The sequence below is a fragment of the Tetrao urogallus genome, assembly GCF_951394365.1.
Source record: "Tetrao urogallus genome assembly, chromosome: 8".
Classification (NCBI taxonomy): Eukaryota; Metazoa; Chordata; class Aves; order Galliformes; family Phasianidae; genus Tetrao; species Tetrao urogallus.
This window is the reverse complement of record NC_136821.1, coordinates 21,923,537-21,948,249: the sequence shown is the minus strand read 5'-3', so window position 1 is coordinate 21,948,249 and position 24,713 is coordinate 21,923,537. Positions and strand designations below refer to the sequence as shown.

General features: G+C 36.8%; 1 protein-coding gene and 1 long non-coding RNA gene across 2 annotated transcripts in view; both read left to right on the top strand.

Annotated features, from left to right (window-relative positions):
* Window positions 1–24,713, top strand: part of TTN (titin) — a gene marked incomplete at its 5' end in the record, with an annotated part of 236,845 nt that overhangs the window by 115,288 nt on the left and 96,844 nt on the right. The window contains 28 exons of the mRNA XM_079538876.1: window positions 2,296–2,379; window positions 2,684–2,773; window positions 3,524–4,828; window positions 4,930–5,013; window positions 5,250–5,366; window positions 6,091–6,228; window positions 7,149–7,232; window positions 7,489–7,599; window positions 7,931–8,080; window positions 9,330–9,467; window positions 10,388–10,471; window positions 10,728–10,838; window positions 11,194–11,436; window positions 11,630–11,728; window positions 11,962–12,045; window positions 12,653–12,736; window positions 13,201–13,293; window positions 13,882–13,956; window positions 14,779–14,859; window positions 16,306–16,410; window positions 16,945–17,022; window positions 17,684–17,770; window positions 21,595–21,645; window positions 22,453–22,848; window positions 23,029–23,304; window positions 23,523–23,798; window positions 23,948–24,087; window positions 24,559–24,685. Of these exons, the coding sequence (XP_079395002.1) occupies window positions 2,296–2,379; window positions 2,684–2,773; window positions 3,524–4,828; window positions 4,930–5,013; window positions 5,250–5,366; window positions 6,091–6,228; window positions 7,149–7,232; window positions 7,489–7,599; window positions 7,931–8,080; window positions 9,330–9,467; window positions 10,388–10,471; window positions 10,728–10,838; window positions 11,194–11,436; window positions 11,630–11,728; window positions 11,962–12,045; window positions 12,653–12,736; window positions 13,201–13,293; window positions 13,882–13,956; window positions 14,779–14,859; window positions 16,306–16,410; window positions 16,945–17,022; window positions 17,684–17,770; window positions 21,595–21,645; window positions 22,453–22,848; window positions 23,029–23,304; window positions 23,523–23,798; window positions 23,948–24,087; window positions 24,559–24,685 (4,791 nt within the window). The remainder of the gene's footprint in view (window positions 1–2,295; window positions 2,380–2,683; window positions 2,774–3,523; window positions 4,829–4,929; window positions 5,014–5,249; window positions 5,367–6,090; window positions 6,229–7,148; window positions 7,233–7,488; window positions 7,600–7,930; window positions 8,081–9,329; window positions 9,468–10,387; window positions 10,472–10,727; window positions 10,839–11,193; window positions 11,437–11,629; window positions 11,729–11,961; window positions 12,046–12,652; window positions 12,737–13,200; window positions 13,294–13,881; window positions 13,957–14,778; window positions 14,860–16,305; window positions 16,411–16,944; window positions 17,023–17,683; window positions 17,771–21,594; window positions 21,646–22,452; window positions 22,849–23,028; window positions 23,305–23,522; window positions 23,799–23,947; window positions 24,088–24,558; window positions 24,686–24,713) is intronic.
* LOC306949166 lies at window positions 382–1,962 on the top strand. The gene is made up of 3 exons (XR_013792592.1): window positions 382–436; window positions 1,157–1,234; window positions 1,882–1,962. It is a non-coding gene; the product is annotated as an uncharacterized lncRNA (long non-coding RNA).

The following is a 24,713-nucleotide window of genomic DNA, read 5'->3' as shown; positions in this document are numbered from 1 at the left end:
ATCTTTCAAGTATCCACGCTACCTGAGAAATCTGTCTCAGAAGAGAAGGTACCTTTTGCTGTACCAAAAAAGGCAGGAACACCACTTAAAGTCTATATGTCAACAATGGTTAAACTCTGAGAAGATTTCTCTTTCTCTTGGGCAGAGGTGTTTACATTAAAATAAAATTCATTCTTTCTTCCTTATTTATAAGCATTCCTATAGAATGTAGTAATATACAACATTTCCTGCATTGCACATCTAATTTCAGATTCGTTCTTATGAATCATTCTGCTATTCTTCTTGTGACGCTCTTCTAAATAATTTACTTTAAATGCTTTAAAAATAACAAAAATAAATGCTGTTTTCTTTAAAGTGCCAGATGTGCCCAAGAAAATTCCAGAAGAGAAAGTACCCATCACTGTGCTGAAAAAACCAGAACCAACACCAGCCAAAGGTATATATAGAAGTAAAGTTTGGAAGAAAAGACCTCTAACATGATTGTTTCAACTAGTTTCTGTTGTTCTACTATATTTATTTTCTGTGGTCATACTTCTAGTATGCTACTGCTTTGAAAAATCTCTTCTTTTGAGTGTGATTAGTGTACTAGTGAGTTTAGAATGCTCATATAATTGGGCAGTTATGAGACTGATTCTTGAATACCGTGGCAGAAATCTTTAAGGGAAAGCAGTGCTTCTGTAATCTGAAATACTGTTGACTAACAGTAAAAAAGAAAAAAAATAATAATTAGCTCCAGAAGAATGTTTAAGAACATCAAAGTACAGAGTGATACAGATGTCTAACACAAGGGAAAAATCTATATTGACACAGAGACAAAATTATCATGCATAGAACATGACATAGAATATGACAAAGAAAGCAGACTGGACAGTGGCAGCCTTAGTCAGAGATTAGAGATGCTGTTGACTTAAGTGGAAAAGTTATTTTATGCAGAAGAATGCATTTAAGTCTGCCACATCCCCGATCTCCACTTGACTAATGCTTCTAAAGGCTCTGAAATGCTACCTCAGACTTTACAGGGACACTGAGTACTAACCTTGTTTTAGTAAAAATGTGATTCCCTTAAGGCTTTTCCTAATTTGTGGTTTTACTTAAAAATTTTGAACATATCTGTGAAATTCTATAAAATATCTGTAAATCATCTCTTTCCTTAAAGAGCCTGAAATGCCCAAGAAAATAGAAGAGAAAATCAAAGTTGCTGAGCCTAAAAAGCCAGAAGTACCACCAGCTAAAGGTACCTGACATTAATAAATACATGAAAATAATTTTTTTCCTTTCACTGATAAGATCTTTTTGATACTATTTATCCATATTTTTTACTTCATAAAATGTGAGCTTATATATTTAATTTTGGGGAACAGACTCTTTTCCCCTTGATATGTTCAAATGTATCCCAATCAAGATTGAGAGCAAAAGGTCTCTTTGGTAAAGGATATTATGTCTGCTTGATGCTCCTTGGTGTCCTTTTGCTTCTGTCTTTTTTCCATTTAATTACATTCAAATTTATTCAGATATTAATATTAGCATTAGTATTAATTTTAAGGTGCCAGAAGTGCCCAAGTTGCAGAAAAGAAAATACCAGTTGTGGAGCCTAAAAAAATGGAAGTGCCACCAGCTGAAGATATTTGCCATTATGAAACAAAATAACAGAATGGGAAATATCACCCTTTATTGTTTTAACACTGTAGAAGACAATACCCAAGACCTTCGTGGGATTTTCTTCTTTTGTTTAAGCTTAAGTGAACAAATGTTTTGATCTTTATTGTGAGAAAAAGTATCTATATATCTTGATAATTGGTGAACTCACTAGTACAGTTATGCTATTGTGCTTTAATGCTGTTTATGAAATTCTCATAGAAAAAGTTATTAATATTTTTCAAGTGCCTGAGGTACCAAAGAAAGTGGTCCAAGAAGAGATTTCAGTTAAAGTACCAAAGAAACCAGAGCCTCCACCAACTAAAGGTAACTGCTGTACATGATGAATTAAAGAAATACCCTTTGTTAGACAATGTGATTTTAGTAAATTTATTTTCTGTAATTATAAATAGTCAATATTTTTTGTTGATTAAGTTGTAGTTTTTATATGTGAGAGACAGAGAAGCATAGAAGTTAACCTTTTTGTTAAGCAAAAAAAAATTGCCTCCGAAAATTTTCTATAGCCAAAGAAAAATAAATGATGCTCATAACGAAAACCACTGTTGTTTTTGATGTCCACAAGTTTTATTTTTGTCATGTCCAAAGTGCTAAGGAACTGTTTAAATTTCTTACAAATAACATAAACTACTTTCTTTTAAGTGCCTGAGGTACCCAAGAAGGTGGTTCCAGAAGAAAAAGTACATGTTGAAGTTCCTAAGAAACCAGAACCTCCACCACCTAAAGGTACATGTTCAGTACTGATAAAATTGCACAGAAATTTTAATTAGTTTATCTGAATACTATCTTTTAAAGTCTGTGTTGTCCTTTGCTATATTCTTACATGCATAAGTGTTATAGTTTGTGTTGTCTTCTTCCCTTATGAATAACTATCAGTAACAGTGGCTATTACTGGTGCACATTAAAGAATATTAAAAACACATAGACTGTTTATAAGAGGTTTTTTTTTTTCTGATAATGTTATCCTTTGAGCTATATTAAATTACAATTCTTAAAATTTCTGAAAGTAAGCAAATACATATTTTTAAAGAACCTGAGGTGCCAAAGAAGATTGTTCCAGAGAAGAAATTACCAGAACCTGTGGCTGTACCTGAAAAACCAGAACCTCTACCAGAGAAAGGTAAGTCTCAACATTAGTAGAACAATAAAAGCAGTATTTTTCCCCTTTTCTTTAAACTAATTTTCCAGGCCTTCTGATTCTGAGATTTCAAATTGTGTTTGTTCTATGTATCTAGATATGTTTGTGAAACATGCATAGGTGGATCGTTTAGAAGAATAGTGACAAATTTTGAATGTGTGAATTACTTGTCTTCTTTGCTCAAAATCATCTTACTATTTTGGATTATTCCTACTGTACTACTCACTACCTGCTTTGGTTAATAAAAACAGCGATAACTAATATCTTTGAAGTGGTAGCAGCAGAAGAAAAGTATCCATTCTAGCAGCTAACAGCAGACCATGTCAATGTTCTTGAAATACCAGAAGGTCTACCAAGAAAAGCAATATGCCATCACTCAATTCTTGAGCTTCAATTTCTATTATTAATATCTTTTAATAATAATACATGCAGTATTACTAATATCTTTTGTCCTGCACACTTTGTTTATAAATACTGTGATTTTTTACTTATACTGTAAATTACACTATCTGTTCATATATACCTCCACATATGGTGACATGAAGTGTGTGTGTGTATGTATTTGAAAAGAAAAAAAAAACTGTGTTATATTTATCATTAAAGCTAACATAAATGCTTGACAATTTTTTAATGTTTTCATTACAATTGTGCTTTTATGTATTTTGATTTACTTGAAGTTATGTGTTTGAGCAATCATTAAACTTAGAACTAATATCTTTTATATATATGAAGCGACCAAGACAACTGTCCCAGACAAGAAAGTACCTGTTGCTGTTTCTCAAAAAACAAAGGCCATTGCAAGACCCCCCAAAACAAAGCCGTTTGTGGCACCTCAAGAACTAGAACCTGTGCCAGTAGTGCAAAAAGCAGAGCCTGATATGTTGCCTGAGGTTACAGGGCCTTTTGTGGCACCCCAAAAATCAGAGCTGTTCGGGGTAGCGGAAGAATCTGAGACTGTTTTGGTACAACAAAAAACAGAACTTGTTGTGGCATCTGAGGAAGCACAGACAGCTGTGGCAGCCCAAAAAGCAGAGCTTTTACTGGCAGCAGAAGAGTCTGAGACTGTTTTCCTACAACAGAAAACAGAACTTGTTGTGGCACCTGAGGAAACAAAGCCAGCTGTGGCAGCTCAAAAAGCAAAACTTTTTGTGGCAGCGGAGGAGTCTGAGACTGTTTTGGTACAACAGAAAATAGAACAGATTACATCTGAGGAAACGAAGCTGGCTGTGGCAGCTCAAAAAGCAAAACTTTTTGTGGCAGCGGAGGAGTCTGAGACTGTTTTGGTACAACAGAAAATAGAACAGATTACATCTGAGGAAACAAAGCCGGCTGTGGCAGCCCAAAAAGCAGATATTTTTGTGGCAGCGGAGGAGTCTGAGACTGTTTTGGTACAACAGAAAACAGAACTTGTTACATTTGAGGAAACAAAGCCAGCTGTGGCAGCCCATAAAACAGAGCGTTTCTTGGTGCCTGAGAAACCAGAGTTTGCTGTGCTACCTGAGGAACCCAAGCCTGATGTGGCACCTCAAAAGCTAAAGCGTGGTGTGGTGCCATCAAAACAAAAACGTGTTACTGAACCCCAAAAACCAGAGCCATTCATGGCCCCTGAGAAACCTGAGCTCACTGCAGCACTTGATAAGTCAGAGACAGTTGCAACACGCCAAAAAACAGAGCATGTTGTGTCCCCCAAAACCGAACCTTTGGTGGCACCCCAAAAAACAGAACTTATTGTAACACTTGAAGAAACAGAGTTTGCTGCAGATTCCCAAAAATCAAAGCTTATTGCAGTGTCTCAAAAATCAAAGATGGTTGTGGCACACCACGAGCAAGCACCTGTCACAGTGCCTGAGGAACCAGAACCTCTTTTGGCAGCCCGGAAACTAAAGCATTTTACAGCAGTTCAAAAGCCTAAGCCTGAAGTGGCATTTGAGGAAATAGAACCTATTTTGGAACCTGAAGAACCACCACTAGCCAAGCTGGTCAAAAAGTCAGAGATTGTTGCTGTACATAAAAAACAAGCTGCTCCACAACCAAAAGGTATATCTTATGAATAGGAAGTCTTTTTCTTGAATATAGTATGATTCAATACTCATATTAGAGCTTAAACGCATAACTAATATATACTAATATCTTTAAAGAACCAGTAATGCCTCAGAAGGCTGTCCCAGAAGAGAAAGTTCCTGTAGCTGTTCTGGAAGAATCAGAACTTCCATCAGCCAGAGGTACATACAGTCATGAATACGTAAATACACATAATCTTCTCTTAAGCACTGTTTTAACCTCTTTTGTTCTGTCCTTTTTAATGTGAGATTTTAAATGGCGCTTGCCACAACAAATTGCACTGAGCATGAGTGTGTGACAGATTGCTTCTTAAGAACATTTCTCATCCTCTGTGTTTCAGTCTGTGTATTTATATTTAGATGTATTGTAAATGTAAAATGAACTAATATCTTTGAAGTGCCTGAGATGCGTGAGACGGCTGTCCCAACGGAGAAAGTGCCAACTTCTGTACCTAAAAAACCAGGAACTCCACTTGCTAAAGGTATATGCGATGGTGAACCCCATCATTATTACGGTGGGTTTCTTAATTTCTGAGTTACTTGGAAATCTCATTTTAAATTGATCTTTTACTGTCATAATCTGGTATCTACCATGTTAGAGTCATGTACAAAATGTAAACCGCAATGAAAATAGTTCAAATGTATTTCCTCAGAATATTCAGGAAAAGAGATTTTCCAGGTGAAATACTCAAAAATTATTTAAGCAATATTAAAAATCTGAATACACTATAAATTAATGCAATGCTATTCCATTTCATTTTTTTCACAAATTCCCAAGCAAAGGCCAGAGAAATATGTTTTTTCTGTCATTGTGTTTTGATTCCCTCAAAACACAGGGAGAATCCTCATGTGAAGTACCATTTCACAGTGATGGAATGAAAGGCATAAAAATATTTTTAATGAATACAAAAATACACAAATGTAAGAAGCATTAAGTAAAAAGATGATGCAGACAGCCAAAAGTTACAACATAAAACAAAATCATGAGTAACATGCTAAAGACATTGAAGTACAGTTGGATGCCATACATTGGACCTTGATCAGCTCTTGCGAAGACAGTGTAGGCTTCCCACCCTGTCTCAAAAACTGAAGCTAAACAAAGAATTCCCACCTCCTGCGTGACATATTTGACACCCTGCACATTCCACAGGCATGAAGCAAAACATCACTGTCAACCAACTGTAGACACAACAGTTTCTCAGGAAAGACTGTGCATGAATGTTACTGATTGTCTGTTAGTCTCGTCTAGGTCTGTACAACCCACTAAACTAGAATATACTAATATCTTTAAAGTGCCCAAGGTGCCCAGGAAAGCCGCTCTGGAAGAGCCCGTGCCAGTAGCTGTGCCAAAAAAGCCAGAACCAGCACCAGCCCAAGGTACATGTTGCCATGAACATTATCAAGCAGAATCTTGCTGCTGGTTACCTGATGTTTTTCAGTACTGCCACTGTGTGCAAATTGGGAACTCAGTTACCTGGTACTTCTACACACAACCCAAGGGATATTTTGAATTTATTGTTATGTTTTCAAATTCTGAATCACCAGGCAGAAAAGTTTCGATTTTTAAGAGCGTAGCATTTTCAGAATAGTGCCAAACTTTATCGTCTTAAATTGAGACAGCAAAAGGTCTTCATGACTCAGTGACTGTCTCAGTGACCGTGTATCGTAAGCACAAGTCTTTCAAAATGAAAAGCCTGTTTTTATTCAGAAATGCACGTACAGTGTGAGTCGGAAGAAGTGATGTCTTAGTAAGTGCTGAAAGCATAATTAGATACTTTGAGAGAATGCAATGGAGGAATGATTTATAAAATCCAAGCGTGGGAGTTGCTGCAATGAGGAGAGGACAGAAAGAAGAAATAAGATAGTGAGAGTGAAATGAACCAGTAGAGTGAAAAGTGTAAACAAGGACTGGAAATGCAGAAGGAGAGAAAGAGAGATGAAGGAATAACAGGGGGATTTGCGTTCCTACACCGCTTATGACTGTAGATAAGATATGGGCTGAGGCTGTTCCCGAGGAGCTAGCAGAGCTGAAAGTGGCAGTTTCTCTTTGTGGATAAGGAAGGCTGCAGAGTATGCAGAGGAGTATCCTCACTCACACCTTGCCCTTGCGTAACATAAACATAACCTAACTACAGATGTTCTGCGTCTGTGTGTGCTTGTGTGAGAGAGTGAGAAAGGGATGGGATTCATACCAGGAGGCCAGCTTGTTTATTTTCGTGCGCGTACCTTTGGTTTAGGTTTCATTGTTTGTCGTCCTGTATAGTATGTCAAACTGATGGTTACTAATATCTTTAAAGCGCCTGAAGTGCCCAGGAAAGCTGCTCGAGAAGAAAAAGTACCTGTGGTCACTGCCAAAGCACCTGAGCCTCCAGCAGCCAGAGGTACCTGACTTGGTGGATAACTTGACAGAGAAGATACTTGATCCGCTTCTCTTGAGCGTTGTCCTGCTCTCTCTTGGCCTGTCTTTGTTTTAAATCTGAGACTCCTGAAGTTGTGAATGTTGGGTAAACTGTGCAGCAGCGTCTGAGGTTTTGGTCTCGCTTTTGTGGTGTTTAGCGTCTGCATTGCCCTGGTGTTTGTTCCTGTCTGCCCAGTCTTTTCATCACTGTAAAATGAACCCCACTAATATCTTTGAAGTGCCTGTGATGCCGGAGGCAGAGATCCTGGAAGAGGAAGAGGAAGAAGAAGCACCGGAAGAGGCAGTACCAGTGGCAGAGCCTGAAGAGCCAGAAGCTGCTCCAGCTGAAGGTATACCGTGGTGTCCTGGAAGTGTCTGTCCCGCTCTCTGCAGGGCTGATGCAGTGCTGACTGCACTTCTACCCTCTGCCTTCCGTGGGGAGGGATGTGAGCTGCATTTAGCCACCTTGTGTTTGTACATGCCCGTTTGGGCCTATGGCAGGGGGTGGTGCTGGTCTGGGGCGTGCGCCCTGCCATGAGCCCTCTTAGTCTCTTTGCTGCAAGCAGTCCACCTGGAGGAAGCGTGGATGGTTGAAGAAGACTGCCTGTAGCATGCCAAGGGCTTGGTTTTCTGCTTTGCTGCTCACCATTGGGCTGTCTGCTGCTCTTTGTCCCTGTCAAGTAAAAGAAACTAATATCTTTAAAGTGCCTGAGGTGGTTGAGGAGGAGGAGCCAAAAGAAGAGGTTCCAGTGGTTGTTCCCAAGAAGCCTGAGGCGGTGATCAAGAAGCCTGTGCCAGTGCCTAAGAAACCAGAAGCTCCTGCAGCTAAAGGTATTTTTCTGGGGAGTTATGCTTTTTATCTTAATGTCTTGATTAATTCATTTATTTGTTGCTTCCATTTGGGTTAAGATTTCTTGTGTCTCCCCCCTTGGCCTCTCTGTGCATTAAAATGCATAGGTGACTAACTTACAGCCCCTTTAGGAGTGTTTCAGTGTTAGAAGTACCTAAACTCTTCGACTTTGTCATCAGATTCTTGATCTCTTTTATTATTCATAACTACATCGTTAAGTGGAAATAATATCTTTAAAGTGCTTAAGGTGCCCAAGAAAGCTGTCCCACAAGAAAAAGAGCCTGGTGCCGAACCCAAAAAACAGGAATTATTTCCAGGCAAAGGTATGTGTCATCATTAGAGTATCATCATAGAAAGAAATATCATACTCTTCTGGACTTAAATTGAACTGATTTATGAATCATAATCTGCGATATATGTCTAAACAATATGAAGTTGAATGTGGGGTGTTAAAAATGAGTCAGATAAGTTAAATCTAGGTCTTCTAAAATACTGACAACTTCCTGACCTTTCTGTGATCTTTGGAAATTAAGATTTACAAAATGCTTACTTTAAAGAGAATAGTATACTGTTCAGAAGAACAACCTGCAGGTACATCTTCATTGTAAAACACATAATGAAGCACCCTTACATTTTTTAGTTATCTTTATTCATTTGTGAATGCAACAGAATCAGTTCTCTAACTCTTTAAAAGTGAGTAGTTAATGATGGTAAACTGGTGGTGGATTTATTAGCCAAACATTGAAAATACTTGGTGATTATACAATTAGCACTTAAAAGGCTGTTAAGATGAGCCAAAAGAGTGAAGAGAAAATGAACATTTCTGTAGGTAATGAGATCTGCAAATAAGAAAGAAATTGTGGAAAACTGAAAATTAAACAGATGTGCAAAGAATAAAAGTAACAGGACAAAAAAAGTAACTGTCAAATAAAATTTAAGTTTCATAAAAAATTATTACAGTTGATCAAACAAACACGAATGTCACGCTAAAGAAATTGAAGTGCACACATTCTCAATACATTGGACCTTGATCAGCTCTTGCGAAGACAGTGTAGGCTTCCCACCCTGTCTCAAAAACTGAAGCTAAACAAAGAATTCCCACCTCCTGCGTGACATATTTGACACCCTGCACATTCCACAGGCATGAAGCAAAACATCACTGTCAACCAACTGTAGACACAACAGTTTCTCAGGAAAGACTGTGCATGAATGTTACTGATTGTCTGTTAGTCTCGTCTAGGTCTGTACAACCCACTAAACTAGAATATACTAATATCTTTAAAGTGCCCAAGGTGCCCAGGAAAGCCGCTCTGGAAGAGCCCGTGCCAGTAGCTGTGCCAAAAAAGCCAGAACCAGCACCAGCCCAAGGTACATGTTGCCATGAACATTATCAAGCAGAATCTTGCTGCTGGTTACCTGATGTTTTTCAGTACTGCCACTGTGTGCAAATTGGGAACTCAGTTACCTGGTACTTCTACACACAACCCAAGGGATATTTTGAATTTATTGTTATGTTTTCAAATTCTGAATCACCAGGCAGAAAAGTTTCGATTTTTAAGAGCGTAGCATTTTCAGAATAGTGCCAAACTTTATCGTCTTAAATTGAGACAGCAAAAGGTCTTCATGACTCAGTGACTGTCTCAGTGACCGTGTATCGTAAGCACAAGTCTTTCAAAATGAAAAGCCTGTTTTTATTCAGAAATGCACGTACAGTGTGAGTCGGAAGAAGTGATGTCTTAGTAAGTGCTGAAAGCATAATTAGATACTTTGAGAGAATGCAATGGAGGAATGATTTATAAAATCCAAGCGTGGGAGTTGCTGCAATGAGGAGAGGACAGAAAGAAGAAATAAGATAGTGAGAGTGAAATGAACCAGTAGAGTGAAAAGTGTAAACAAGGACTGGAAATGCAGAAGGAGAGAAAGAGAGATGAAGGAATAACAGGGGGATTTGCGTTCCTACACCGCTTATGACTGTAGATAAGATATGGGCTGAGGCTGTTCCCGAGGAGCTAGCAGAGCTGAAAGTGGCAGTTTCTCTTTGTGGATAAGGAAGGCTGCAGAGTATGCAGAGGAGTATCCTCACTCACACCTTGCCCTTGCGTAACATAAACATAACCTAACTACAGATGTTCTGCGTCTGTGTGTGCTTGTGTGAGAGAGTGAGAAAGGGATGGGATTCATACCAGGAGGCCAGCTTGTTTATTTTCGTGCGCGTACCTTTGGTTTAGGTTTCATTGTTTGTCGTCCTGTATAGTATGTCAAACTGATGGTTACTAATATCTTTAAAGCGCCTGAAGTGCCCAGGAAAGCTGCTCGAGAAGAAAAAGTACCTGTGGTCACTGCCAAAGCACCTGAGCCTCCAGCAGCCAGAGGTACCTGACTTGGTGGATAACTTGACAGAGAAGATACTTGATCCGCTTCTCTTGAGCGTTGTCCTGCTCTCTCTTGGCCTGTCTTTGTTTTAAATCTGAGACTCCTGAAGTTGTGAATGTTGGGTAAACTGTGCAGCAGCGTCTGAGGTTTTGGTCTCGCTTTTGTGGTGTTTAGCGTCTGCATTGCCCTGGTGTTTGTTCCTGTCTGCCCAGTCTTTTCATCACTGTAAAATGAACCCCACTAATATCTTTGAAGTGCCTGTGATGCCGGAGGCAGAGATCCTGGAAGAGGAAGAGGAAGAAGAAGCACCGGAAGAGGCAGTACCAGTGGCAGAGCCTGAAGAGCCAGAAGCTGCTCCAGCTGAAGGTATACCGTGGTGTCCTGGAAGTGTCTGTCCTGCTCTCTGCAGGGCTGATGCAGTGCTGACTGCACTTCTACCCTCTGCCTTCCGTGGGGAGGGATGTGAGCTGCATTTAGCCACCTTGTGTTTGTACATGCCCGTTTGGGCCTATGGCAGGGGGTGGTGCTGGTCTGGGGCGTGCGCCCTGCCATGAGCCCTCTTAGTCTCTTTGCTGCAAGCAGTCCACCTGGAGGAAGCGTGGATGGTTGAAGAAGACTGCCTGTAGCATGCCAAGGGCTTGGTTTTCTGCTTTGCTGCTCACCATTGGGCTGTCTGCTGCTCTTTGTCCCTGTCAAGTAAAAGAAACTAATATCTTTAAAGTGCCTGAGGTGGTTGAGGAGGAGGAGCCAAAAGAAGAGGTTCCAGTGGTTGTTCCCAAGAAGCCTGAGGCGGTGATCAAGAAGCCTGTGCCAGTGCCTAGGAAGCCTGAGGCGGTGCCCAAGAAGCCTGAGGTGGTGCCCAAGAAGCCTGTGCCAGTGCCCAAGAAACCAGAGCCTGTGGCTGTGCCCAAGAAACCAGAACCTGTACCTGTTCTTAAAAAACCTGAGGTTCCTCCATTGAAAGGTATATAGATCAGTGTCGTGAACAGTTTCAGTATTTTCAGTGATATGCACAGTGCTTATGTATTTGTGTATGCAGTGTCCCTGAAAATTTTATTCTTCATATTCTTAGTCTGTTTCTCGTAGTTGGCGCTTTTCTGCATTGTGCTTTTGTATGTTTCAATATTCACAAATATGAAAATTAAATATCTTTAAAGCACCAGAAGTGAAAGCAAGAACTGTCCTAGAGGAGAAAGTGATTCTTGAAACACCTAAAAAGCCAGAATTCAAAAAACCAGAGCCTCCTCCAACCAAAGGTATATATGTCTTGAAGGCACTTTCTTAGAATGTCTTTTCTGTTTCTCTTTCCTTTGTTTATAACTGTGTTTATACAATGTGTCTTGTTTACTTCCTGTTCAGAACACATTCTTTTGTTGTTATGGACACTGTTACTCGCTGTTATTTTCTTTGTGGTAGTTGTCATTTTCTTTTTATGTTTCATTCACACATTTATTTGTATGTAAATAAAATGTATTAATATTTTTTGAAGTGCTTGAGGTCCCCAAGAAAGTTGCGTCAGGGGAGGAAGTACCTGTTGCTCTTCCTAAAGTACCTGAACCTCTACCAAGTGAAGGTATTATTGTAAAGACAATTTAACTGTTATTCCAAATGTATGCTTTAAAAAAAAAAAAATTCTTCTTTTTTCCCTATTCTAGTTCTTGTGTTTTGTTCACTTCACATTTTAGATTATACCAATTTATGTTTTTGTCTCTTCTATTAAAGTTCCGTAGGAGAGAGCTAAATATTACTTTAAATATTTTCACGTAGTCCTACGTTGGGTATTCTTAAGAGTATCTTTTATCATTCAATTTTAGGCAATAATCAATTCTCACTAAATTCACATTTCTGAAGACCTAGTATTTCTATTGCTGTAATCTTAAATTAACTAAGAACATTCAAGCTTTTATTTTCTCCAGTTATAAATACTCATCCAAAATTTAATTCATTTATATTGTACGCAGAAAAAATACTATCTCCATCCAATCCTGAATTACACTTGCAGATAAAGCATTTTTCTCAAAGAATGCATTAACTGCAAAATTACCGGCATCACTTGATACTGAGTGATTATGTATCCTAACGTTTATTTGTCTGTGTGTATTGGAGTAGCCTTCTTTTTATTGGTGTCTGCAATGATCTTATCATTGGAAACTTACACCAGTTATCAATGTTCTTTAAAGAATATGAAATTGAAAAGGAAAGTGAAGCTGAAGAAACAGAAGAAATTTCAGTAACAGAAATAGAAGAAGCTTTACCAGTTGAAGGTATATAGATTACCTAGAGGCTATCAGACGGTTTCCTCATTCATTACTGCACAGATTTTCTTGCTCTGTTGTTCTTCACAAATATACCTGTGTGCTGTTACTCTCCATGTATTTCTTTCCCTGTTACATGTTGCAAACAAGTTCAGATCTCTTAATTCTTCTAAGTATAATATGCAAAATATTTTAAGTGCTTTCACTTTGTTTCCTGTCAACTGGATTCTTCTTATTATTTGCTTTCCCATCTTTGTCCTCATGTTATTAACAAGTTTTTTTAAGTGAGCTTGAATGTTTGTGTTTTGTGTAAGCTACAGAGCAATCGCCTAAAACTCTTACTCCCATTTGATCAATGAGATTTTTTTCATTAACTTCATTGGAAATGGAAAATTATCATCTTTATGTTCGCACTCTTCACATGTCTACTGTGGTAGTATGTTTATTCTAAATATACCTAATGTTATTTAAAGCACCAGAACCTGAAAAGAAAATTCCTGAAAAGCGAAAGCCAGCAGTTCCTGCACCAGTAGAAGACATTAAACTGGCAAAAGAACTACTTAAAGGTATAAGCATTTGAAGCCACCATTAACAATGGAGATTCAGACATGTAATCTTCTTTAATTACACTGGTGAATCTTAAAAAGTGTGCTTTAAAACGTGTCACTGGATCTTTCTTCTCTATTATTACTCTAATAAGGCATTTTGCTAATGCTAAATCTTTATGAATTTTCAGCGTATTGTGGGTAAATAATATTTTTTTACTTACTATATTTTACTATTATTATGTCAAGTCAGTTTGCATGCATTCTTTTCAATAGTTCTGGAATAAATGAATGTATTTATGAGTATCTTTAGAAAGTTAACACGTTTGTTTATGCTTAACATAATTCTTCTACTTTTAACGTGTTCTTACAAAAGACAAGAATCCTCACCCGTTATTTGCTGATTCTGCTTTGTAAACATTGGTTTCAAATCAACTCTGCTTCATTTCATCCGACTTCTTCTAAATAGCTTATCAACCAGAATCTTACCTTTGTAGCCCTTGTCTTTCTACAATGTCACTTGTATTAACCAGCTATATGTATTTTTGAGAAACTTCTTTTTGGAATCAGATTATATATATGATAAAATTCAAATAATTTTCTTTAAAGCTCCTGGAGCAAAGAAGAAAGTTGTGACAGCAAAACCTGTTGAGGCTCCACAATTGGAACCCCCACCTGCTAAAGGTACCTACCTAATAAAAATATCTTTATTCTCTGAGGCATCTTTTGAACCAAGACTTACACCTTTCAGTATATTCTTCTTTAATTTGCTCAGAAATATCAAGTGGTGCCTTTATTAGACTGTACTTCAAGAATAGACTCTAGTCTTGAATAGATATAGTCCATGTCCTCATTAAATTCCCATTTTACAATTTATGAGATGTAAAAAAGATAATAATGGAAGAGTAAGAAAGTTTTGTCATTTGTGTTTATTCCAGTTCTCTGCTTACAGAAAAATAATAATATGCTGTTTAAGTGTATATAGCATTGAGCATCCATACTTACTGTTTGTCTGACATGTAACTTTATTTCGTGAAAAGACACTTCCAGAATTGGCTTATGAAAGATAAATTGAGCAAGACACTTTACAAGTACTCCTTTGCATTCTTCATAAGTACTAGTGTTCTAAGCAACACCATATAAATATCTTAATGCTTCTTAGAGATTAAACTATGAATATCATAGTACAGGTGAAGGTAATGAAAGAGTTAAAACGTAAATATGATAACTCTCTTTGAATACATAACTCTTCTAGTTTTCTTAGTTCATACTTCACTTTTGTTATTTTGCATGAAAATTTACTCTTGTGGATAGGCCTTTAAGACCACTGAACAAATGGTAATGGGAGGTTGATTGAAAATACTGACTTCAATCTCAGCAATTATTTGCTTTGAATGTTCAGTAGTGTACCAGCACTTTATTTGTGTGTTTGAAGTTGTTAATTGTTAATTAGCTCTTCCTACTGGTATGAACCTATAATAAAATCTGGAATAATATTCTTCTAAGTTCCTGGACTTGTAAAGAAACCTCGTAGAATAATTCCTGAAGTTACCCCTCCACCGAAAGAAGAAGTTGTTTTGAAAAGAGGTACAGTAACTTATAGTGGCATAAAACCCCGGCATACTAACATTGTTCAGTGTGTTCTCCTAAGTAATGTCGCTTTATGTGGTGTGGAAAATTACTTGAGTAGTGTACTACCTGATGGGTGTTTATCGTGGAAAGAGTTTATAATTGAAGAGATAAAGCAAGGGCATACCAAAAATTATTTAAGTCCAAAGGATCTGTGCTGAAAACAGAGTAGAATGCTGAAAATCTGGTTCACTGTTGTAACTCTCTTCTGTTTTCTATTGTCTATAAAACCTATACAAAAACTCAATTTTTCAGTGTCTTCAGTTCATGGACACCTATATATTTTCCTGTGATACTGTAGATTTTATTAAAAATCACACGTGACATTCTTTTTTATGGTTTTCTTGGAATTACTGCACTGCTCTCAAGATCCAGTGGCACTATTGGATATAATTCTCCTTTCCTGCAAAGTCTTGAGCCTTTCAGATTACTATGTGCTCAAAGCTTAAAAAAGAAGTAGTAATACCCAGGCTCTTTGAAATACTGAATGATCATTTGTGCCCTTCAAATTTTAGACAATCCAATTCCACAGATGTTCAATTTTTCAGATGAATCTCATTAGATAGTCAAAATGCATATCTGACAGGACAAAAATAACTAAAATGTAATCCAGACAAGATATAAATTAGAGCTCTCCAAATACAACAATTGAAAATTATTGTTTTCTTCTCTGATGGAAGTCAGTAGATATTTAATCCAGAATCCTTCATTTTGTCCCTGAAAATCACCTATAACTGAAGTTATTAATGCATAATTATGTGGTAATTGATCTTTAAATTGTAATAGATGAAATTTCAGAAGAAAATACGAGACTGACAGACGTCGTTCAAATGTTGTATATGGACATTTATCTGCTAACTAAACCCTCACAGAATTAATCCAATATTCACTCACCACGGATGCAAAGATACATTAAGAACAGTTCCTAAAATGTGTTGAGAAGAAAGCACTAGGAAACTGCAGTGATGTTATTTAATCTAGTAGAACATTTTGAATTTCATACTGGATATTTGTAGATTAAAAATAGCTTGACATGAAAAGCTGTTGTTAACTAACATGCTTGATGAATACTGTGTAAATAGATAATATTATTTTAAAATTTATTTTATCTTCCGTTTTTCTCCTGAAATACCTACCCATAATATCTTTTCCATGAAAGTTCTATGATAAGAAATCATGTTCTGTCATAGAGAGTTAACATCTTTCTACTAAAAGAGAGTGATCTTAAAACATCTTTTTGCTCTAGATTACTTTTAAAATGCTTTCAGAATAGTATTTTACTGTGTATTTTATATGTCTATTTCTTCACTGATTGTATATGTTTAGGCTTCTGTCTTGCTCACTATCTATCTTATTCATTTGTTTACCTGTGCTTTAAAAACTGAAATTACTTTTCTTTTAAAGTTCTTAGAAAGAAACCAGAAGAGGAAGAACCTAAACCAGAGAAAGAACCTAAACCTGAAGTTAAACCAGTACCTACACCAGTAGAAAAAATTAAGAAACCTGAAGGTACTAGCTTACATTCAAATCTATCTGGTAGAAAACTTTCGTGGAAAAGAAAAACAACAAAAAATTTAAAAAATATTCTCTGCAACTCAGAGTTCCAAAATTCTCTCAATTTTAAAATTCAGATTTGAATAGATGAGCTTCATAAATGTAATTCTGTGAATCAGAGCTTTGCTGGGAAGCACCACCAAATTTGGCATGCACATTGGGATCTGAATTCTACAGTGTGTAATCTGACTTGTCAATCTAAGTGTAGTAGAGAAATTTACAAGTATACTGTAAAACTGATTTTAAAAATTGCAGTAAAATGGTTAATCCAAATATTCTTTCAGTCAAGGTCTTGCAAATATGTGTCCTTTTGTCCATTTTACTGCTTCTAATTTGTTCAAATCCTAGCCTTAAAAATACATGTTCTTCAACAGTTTAAGACATTAGGTTTTAAGTCTGAAAAGAGTGAAGACTTTTAATTATATTGGAGAGTGAGGTATTTAGAGATCCAAGGTGTTGCAGTATATCTTACAAAATAATGTTTTAAAGTCTCAGAAGTTCCCAAGAAGAAAACTGAGATACCTGTCATTAAAAAGGAGGAGAAACATGTTCCTGAACCACCAAAAGGTACATATGTGTGATGCTATTTTCTTTATTGCAGCATCTAAATTTTATTAATTGCTGCATTTCACGCTGAATTAAATGAATGCATTGTTGCCATCCCTTCTGTCCATGACAATTGTATACGTGTTAACTACTTTGCATTCTTCAGGATTTCTTTTTGTCTTTGATTCTTCAGTGCTTGAAAAATTTATCTTTTTTTTTCTATTTTATCTTGCTTTTAAAGAGCTCATCTCCAGTAAATTTCTTGCTTGCTGGCAAAATTTGTTGAAAACAGTTAGGTCTGTCCTCTATTAACTCTGTCTGTATTGTTGCTTGGAAATTTTATGTCCAGTGAGATTAGAAATTATGTAAATTAACCTGTTTGTAATTGTTGTGTTTCAAATACCAGAACCTAAGCAGGCAGCTATCTCAGTTCCTGGGCCTGAACCTAAACCTGCTGTAGGTAAGACTTCTTTAGCCATGAATACCAGTGCAACCTTACTTGTACATCTTTTTCACTTAGAGTTTTTTTCCTTGAAATGACATTAAAAATACATGTCAGCTATAGTACTATAAAGACATACACTCTACACTCAGAGCATCTTAGAGAATATCATGCTTAAAACCAAAGTATTCATTGAAATAAATGAATGAGAACTCCTTTATAATTTTTTTTTTCCTACAGCTTTAAAATCTCCAAAACCAGCAGCAGAACCAGCACCAGCTGTTACTACTGCACCAGTGACAACTCCTGTTGTTGGAAAGAAAGCAGGTATTTATGATAGTTCTATGCTACTTACAGGGTTTTTCTCTATAGATACCTAAATACGTGAAAGATAAAGACAATTAACAGCTTTACAATCATATAACTCATTCATTACCAGGTAATTTTAGATCCTGTTCCAGGATCCTGATATCCTTGATACTGCCACCTGATGTGAAGCTTATCTCTGTGGAATTCCACTGAGATGAATCTGTACTATTATTTCTGGATTGTGAAATGTATGCTTGGATTTTTTTCCTACTACGAAGTTTGTGTATTCTGTTTATTCATGTTGTTTATGTTCTGATGTATGTCTTGTGAACTGCATCTTGAATCTTCTGTGTTGTAAATGGATGATTACACACATTGCTAAATAATTCCTGCATTATTTGATCTTCTGCTTTCAATAACAATACTTTGTTATTGAAATCCCAAGGGAAAGTGGCAGCAGTGTTGAAGAACCAGCGTATTGATAGCTTAATATGATATGCTTAGGGCTCTAAGTCCTACCCCACTATGAACAAATCATTCGTTCTCCTCCTCAAAGCATTCTAAGTCTGAGGTCCATCAGTAGATATGATGTAGATGCTGGTCAGCCTTTGATTAGATGACATAGTGGCACTGCTATCCATTTTATGTAGGTAACGGGGTCCTAAACCATTGTCCTTGAACCATTACTTTCTGCTGCTTTCAATCTGGATTGAATATGGACTGGTAAACTACTGGGATGATGCTCTGTACCGTGACATTTTGCCATCTGTGCTGTTTTTATGTATCATTCTTATCTTTTTTTGTTTCGTTTTGTGTTTTGTTGTATAGTCTGTTGTGCGAAGAAAAATTGTTCTGTGTTCACTTTATTTCAGGTATAGCTGGAAATTTTGTCTTAAAATGTGTTGTTCTTGATGCTTGTTCTTTTGGATTTTAACTCTCTAAATTACGTGTGAAATCTTTGTAGCTGCAGAAAAACCTGATGCACCATCTTTACTAAAGCATAAAGGTAAAATGCCTCCAGTGGAAGAAGACAAGACTGAGTCAACTGTGTTAAAGAAGATATCAGTTGAGAAACATGCACATATAAAAGAGAGAGTAAGTCCTAAAGAGACAGTTCTGGACGTTCAGATGGTAGAGCCATTTGAGTTAAAAACTTTGCTGGAAACTGCTGGTGGATTATTAAAATCAGAACGATGTGAGCAGGAGCAAGTAATTCTTAAATATTTTGTGCTGCCTCCTGAAGGAGAGGAGCTAGAAATGACTCATTTAATTTCAAGGACTCCTACCCCTACAGGTGAGACAAAAGAAGTTGCAATGGATCATGTTACTTATGAAAAGAATGAACCACTACTAGTTGATGAGGAATTGCAATTGATCTGTATATCATCTGAACATGAGGAAACTGTTTGCAGAGAAGAAAAGAGGGATGAAGCTAAACTGGCTGTTCATGAGGAAGGTGATATAGAGAGATTCTCTGACAAGTCTAGGCTTCTTCAGGAAAGAGAGATTCCTGCATATGAAAAAGGAGGGGAAAATGAATCAACTTATGTACCTAGTCTTATACCCAGAGGGCCTTTTGATCCCATTGACAAGAAGAGATTTGTAAGAACAGAGAGAAAATCGAACGTAAGTTTGCAACATGAGGAACCTCCCATTAAGGATAAAACCTCATTTGTGAAGACTGTCACACAAGCAGAAATATCTGGTAATCCTCTGCTTACCAGTGAAGAAAAGAGAGGAGAATTTACTCCAGAGAAATCAGAAATTACCCCTGGAGAATCCGTGAAGGACCGTGGTATGCAGAAGAATGCTCAACAGGTGAAGAAATCTGGTACAACAGTAGCTGAAATTCCTATGTATAAGATTCTTAATAAAGAAGCAAAGAAAATGGAAATTGTTCAAGATCATGAGAAAGATGAGAAAAGGGACTTTACATCATTGAATCTACATCCCTTAGAACTGTCTGATGAGACTACTGAACCAGCACTGAAAGAAGACCTAGAACACCTCAATGAAGAAAATGTAGTCTCTAGAGTAAAAGCTCATAGAGACTTTGAACAGTATGTTCTTTATCCACAAGTAGTGGACATGAAAACAGGTGAAAAATATTCTGCAGAGGAAGAACCCACTGAACTTCATTATGAGGAGGGTTTAGAATCACTGTTGACTGAGAAAGCACTACTAAGTGATAAAAAGCCAGGCAGAATGATTATATCAGAGAAGAAAGACAAAACTATTTTCAGCAGCCCCTTAAAAAAAGACAAATTTAGACAATCAAATGCCCCTGAAGAGCTGCCCATGGGAAAACAAGAATTTGATACAGAGATTATAGGTGAAGGAATGGAAAGAGAAGTTTCCATAGGAGAACATGAAAAGGGAGTTGGAGATGAAATAGCTAACAGATATGAGTCAGCAAAGAAAGTTCCTATTCAGCCACCAAGGAATCAAGATAAAAAACTATTTCAAAAGCTTCATACCACTCCATATGAAAGTGAAAAAGCTCCGGATGTCAAAAGCAGCAAAATTAAAACTGAAGAAAAGAAAGCTCCTCTAACTGTAGAAGAAGTGAAGCTTACTGGAGGAGCGCTTCAAGAGATAGAAGGTATATCAGATGAAAAAACAGCATCTGAAAATGACTTTGGAAAAAGCACATCTGTTACTAAGGAAAAAGAGAAGGAAATGCTTCCAGGCAGAATGACATCAGGTAAAGGAATCCCTGAAAGCAGAGAAATCACTTACTCCTCCAGCATAGGTAAGATAATCACTCCCAAGAAAGTGGAAGGAGGGAAGGAGTACTGGAAATCAGAACCTGCTCATGTGGTTGAGCAGGCCAGTAGCCTTTTGAGTGGTGACAGGAATTTGGATGCATCTGGTGAATCACATCAAGTTCTGGATGTTCCTGCTAAGCCTCATGCAAAGCGAGGTGAGGAAGACTACTGCCAAATTCTTCCACAAAGTGCTTGTACTATTTGCTTCAAGAGAAAGTACCATTTGCCATTGCAGTGTTTGTTCGTTAACACCATTCACATTTCCATCCACTCTATTGGCATTCAGCCACTCTTTACATGTTTGTCTTACTTGTATGTACGTATCTCTGTGCTGTTTATGTTCACTGTCTGAACATCACGCTTTTGTAAGACTGTATAAATCATGTTGCGTGCCATTGTCATCTCAAAAATACTTGCACATTTTTTCTAGCATTCATTTTTCCATCTACTGCAATAAAATCTATCCTGCATTTCATTCATATCATTCTGACATTAAAAGTATACACTACATTTTGTTTCACAAATCATGATAAGAAGCAGCATATTGTGGCAAATGTTTTCAGACGTTGTAGATGGGTCATCACAAATTGGACAACTTATGGAACATCCCTCAGTTGTGAGAATATCACATTGTCCTGAAATGTATTTAATTTATACAACCTATTTTTGTTCTCTCCATTTAGTAAGCGTGTGTGCATTTTCTCAAATAGCACGTAATTTGTAACAGGTACTTCAACTGTTTTGATTGACAAGTTGGTACTGATCAAGATCCTAATTGCAAGTGAAGTGTTAGGGAATGGCAGAATTTTACAAGACAATAAATTGAGGCATTCGGAGCTCTTAAGCTGCCTTTCGGTCTCCAGTGCTGAATATATCTTTCCCATCCTCAAAGATACTGAGCTTTCATTCAGATATAGACAGGATAAGCTATATAAATATATATGTCTATATATTTCCCTTCCATGTGTTCATAACAAAGGGAGGAGAAAATATTATTTGTAAAATAAATTTATCTTAATTTAATATGCATGTTTATTTAACTCCATTCCTAATAATATTGCTGTTCTTCTTCAGAGGCCAAGCCAACAAAAGAAGAAACTCCAAAGGGTATCAGCCCAGTCAAAGGTAAGAATGATTACTAAATGGCTATGATTGCTATTGTTTTACAATCCTGAACTCAAATTATAAATAATGCTTTGAGCAAAAAAAAAAATCACTATTCAGCAATCTTCTAAATTAGACTACCCAGAAAAGATTGTTTATAGTGTGTTGGAAGATCTGTTGTTTTTGCCTGAGCAACAGTAGTTAATAGGCATACTTTTGATGAAAATGTCTTTAAATTTTTTGTTGATTCAGCCATTGATAATGTCAGTTAACCTGCATGCTTTTCTCAATAGCTGGACGTTACCAGAACATTAGACAGAACCAAACTTGACTATTGTATGAATGTAGTTAGAGATTATACAGCCTTCCAACAAAACTATATCAAGCGAGCAAGGCTATGCCTCTATGTTCAGGGCACAACTAGTCTGTTGGAAGCAAAGAGGAGATGGAGGAAGAGCTACTTAAACACCTTTGATTCTCTACAAATCAGATTATTCTGAAGTTTACGCCCAATTTATCTCAAAATATCTGCCTTCAAATTCTATAGATAAATGCATGATTCTGTTATTCCATGTTTTGGTTTGAATAGATGAGATTTTGTGATCTTGTAACTAGTACAGTCACACTTTTTTCAGTTCATCTAATATTAACTCAAAAATTTAACACTAGTTACTGGCTCTATTGAAATTCCATTAAGTCCATAGGGTTCTGCAATACTATGCAATGCATGATTGAAGCAAGTGGATCAGAAACCAGTTCCAGTTTGGAATTGCAGAAAACTTATAAGAAAAGTAAAATAAATAATTTGTTTCTGATTCTGAATTACAGCCAAGAAGACACCTTCACCAGCAGATGCAGAGAGGAGGAAACTCAGGCCAGGCAGCGGTGGTGAAAAACCTCCTGAAGAGCCTCCATTCACTTATCAACTCAAGGCTGTGCCACTGAAGTTTGTCAAGGAGATGAAAGATATAGTGCTGAAAGAAGCAGAATCTGTTGGGTCTTCTGCAATCTTTGAAGTCCTTATTTCACCATCCACTGCAATTACCAGCTGGATGAAAGATGGAAGTAACATCCGAGAGAGCCCAAAGCACAAGTTTATTGCTGATGGCAAAGATAGGAAACTGCATATCATTGATGTCCAGCTGTCAGATGCTGGTGAATATACTTGTGTACTACGACTAGGGAATAAAGAGAAGACCTCTACTGCCAAACTCATTGTTGAAGGTAATCCCACTTCAGATCTGTCAGTAATTTAAAGGCTAACTCCTACTAAAGCTTATGAATTTACAGTGATAAATACATATTTTAGTTTTCATCAATAACTACAAAGTTTGATTTAGCACATAAGGTATTCTTCATCATGCCATACAAATGAGAGAAATCAAAATAATGTGTTTCCCTCAGAACTCCCGGTACGATTTGTGAAAACACTAGAAGAAGAAGTCACTGTGATTAAAGGCCAGCCACTGTACTTGACCTGTGAGCTTAATAAAGAAAGAAGTGTGGTCTGGAGAAGGGATGGGAAGATCATCAAAGACAAGCCTGGGAAATTTGCTCTGGGTATTATTGGTTTGTCACATTCCCTCACCATCACTGATTCAGATGATTCTGATGCTGGCACCTACACTGTTACCGTGGAAGATACTGAGCTCTCATGCTCATCTTGTGTTAAGGTAGTAGGTAAGCAATCAAAATAATCTTCTCTTTTCTCTATGGCTCTTTTAAAATCAATATTTCACTCATAGCATTGCAATATAAACTTATAGGTAGCACTTCTGCAGCTATTAAATGCTTGCTGTAATATAAAATCTCTAAGTCCTCTTTCTTCTGTTTATGATTCATCTATTTATTTTAAAAGTCTTATAACCTATATTTCTGTGCAACTTCTTGTAATGCAGAAGTGATAAGAGACTGGCTAGTAAAACCTATAAGAGACCAGCATGTAAAGCCAAAAGGAACAGCTACTTTTACCTGTGACATTGTCAAGGATACACCAAACATTAAATGGTTTAAAGGCGATGAGGAAATTCCTGCTGAACCAACTGACAAGACAGAAATCTTGAAAGAAGGAAACAAAATTTTCCTGAAAATTAAGAATGCTGGCCCTGCTGATATTGGAGAATATTCAGTAGAAATTGAAGGTCGCAGATACCCAGCTAAACTGACTCTTGGTGGTAAGGATTTTCTTATTTTCAGTGTTTAATCACCTTGTATGTTAAAAATTCCAAAATCTCTAAACAAAAATAAAAATGGTAGTTTGAGTTCTTGTAAAGCTTTATCAAAACTTGACCTAATTACATATCTGCTAATTTGTGCATTCTAGAACGTGAAGTTGAACTTCTCAAGCCATTAGAGGATGTTACAGTTTACGAGAAAGAAACAGCAAACTTCGATACAGAAATATCGGAAGAAGATATTCCTGGTGAATGGAAGCTGAAAGGTGAAATCCTGCGACCTTCACCTGTAAGCATCCTTGAATATAACAACATAGCTTACTTAAAATTAAACACTGTGAGCAGGTTCACTTAAGTTTTTATGATAAAATTTTTGCAGACATGCCACTCTTACTCAGTCCAGAATGTAGAAAGACTAAACATTTTGGTGTTTAAAAAAATGTGGTTCTCAAAGTAAGGATTATATGCCTTAAGGCTATCTTTAGAACTGCTTATTTTTTTAAAAGATAATGGTATATTATTCAGATGATAATAGGTATAATTTATGTACATCACAGGGAACAATATATTTTAAAGGGTAGAAGGCTGAATAAATGCACTTTATTTTTTTAATTGTCATTTTTTAGTAAGTTAATTTTTTGAGAAATAATTCCAGTCTTTCTGACTCTACAGTTATCAAATGTTAGTGGTATTTCTTTATTTAAAATGTCTAAAAGTAATGAATTTGCATAATATTTACTAAAGTCTGTCATCCCTGCAGACATGTGAAATCAAAGCTGAAGGAGGAAAACGCTTCCTAACTTTGCACAAGGTCAAATTAGAGCAAGCTGGTGAAGTCCTTTACCAAGCACTTAATGCAGTTACTACAGCTATCCTGACGGTGAAAGGTACAATGCGCTGTGAAATGAAACACAA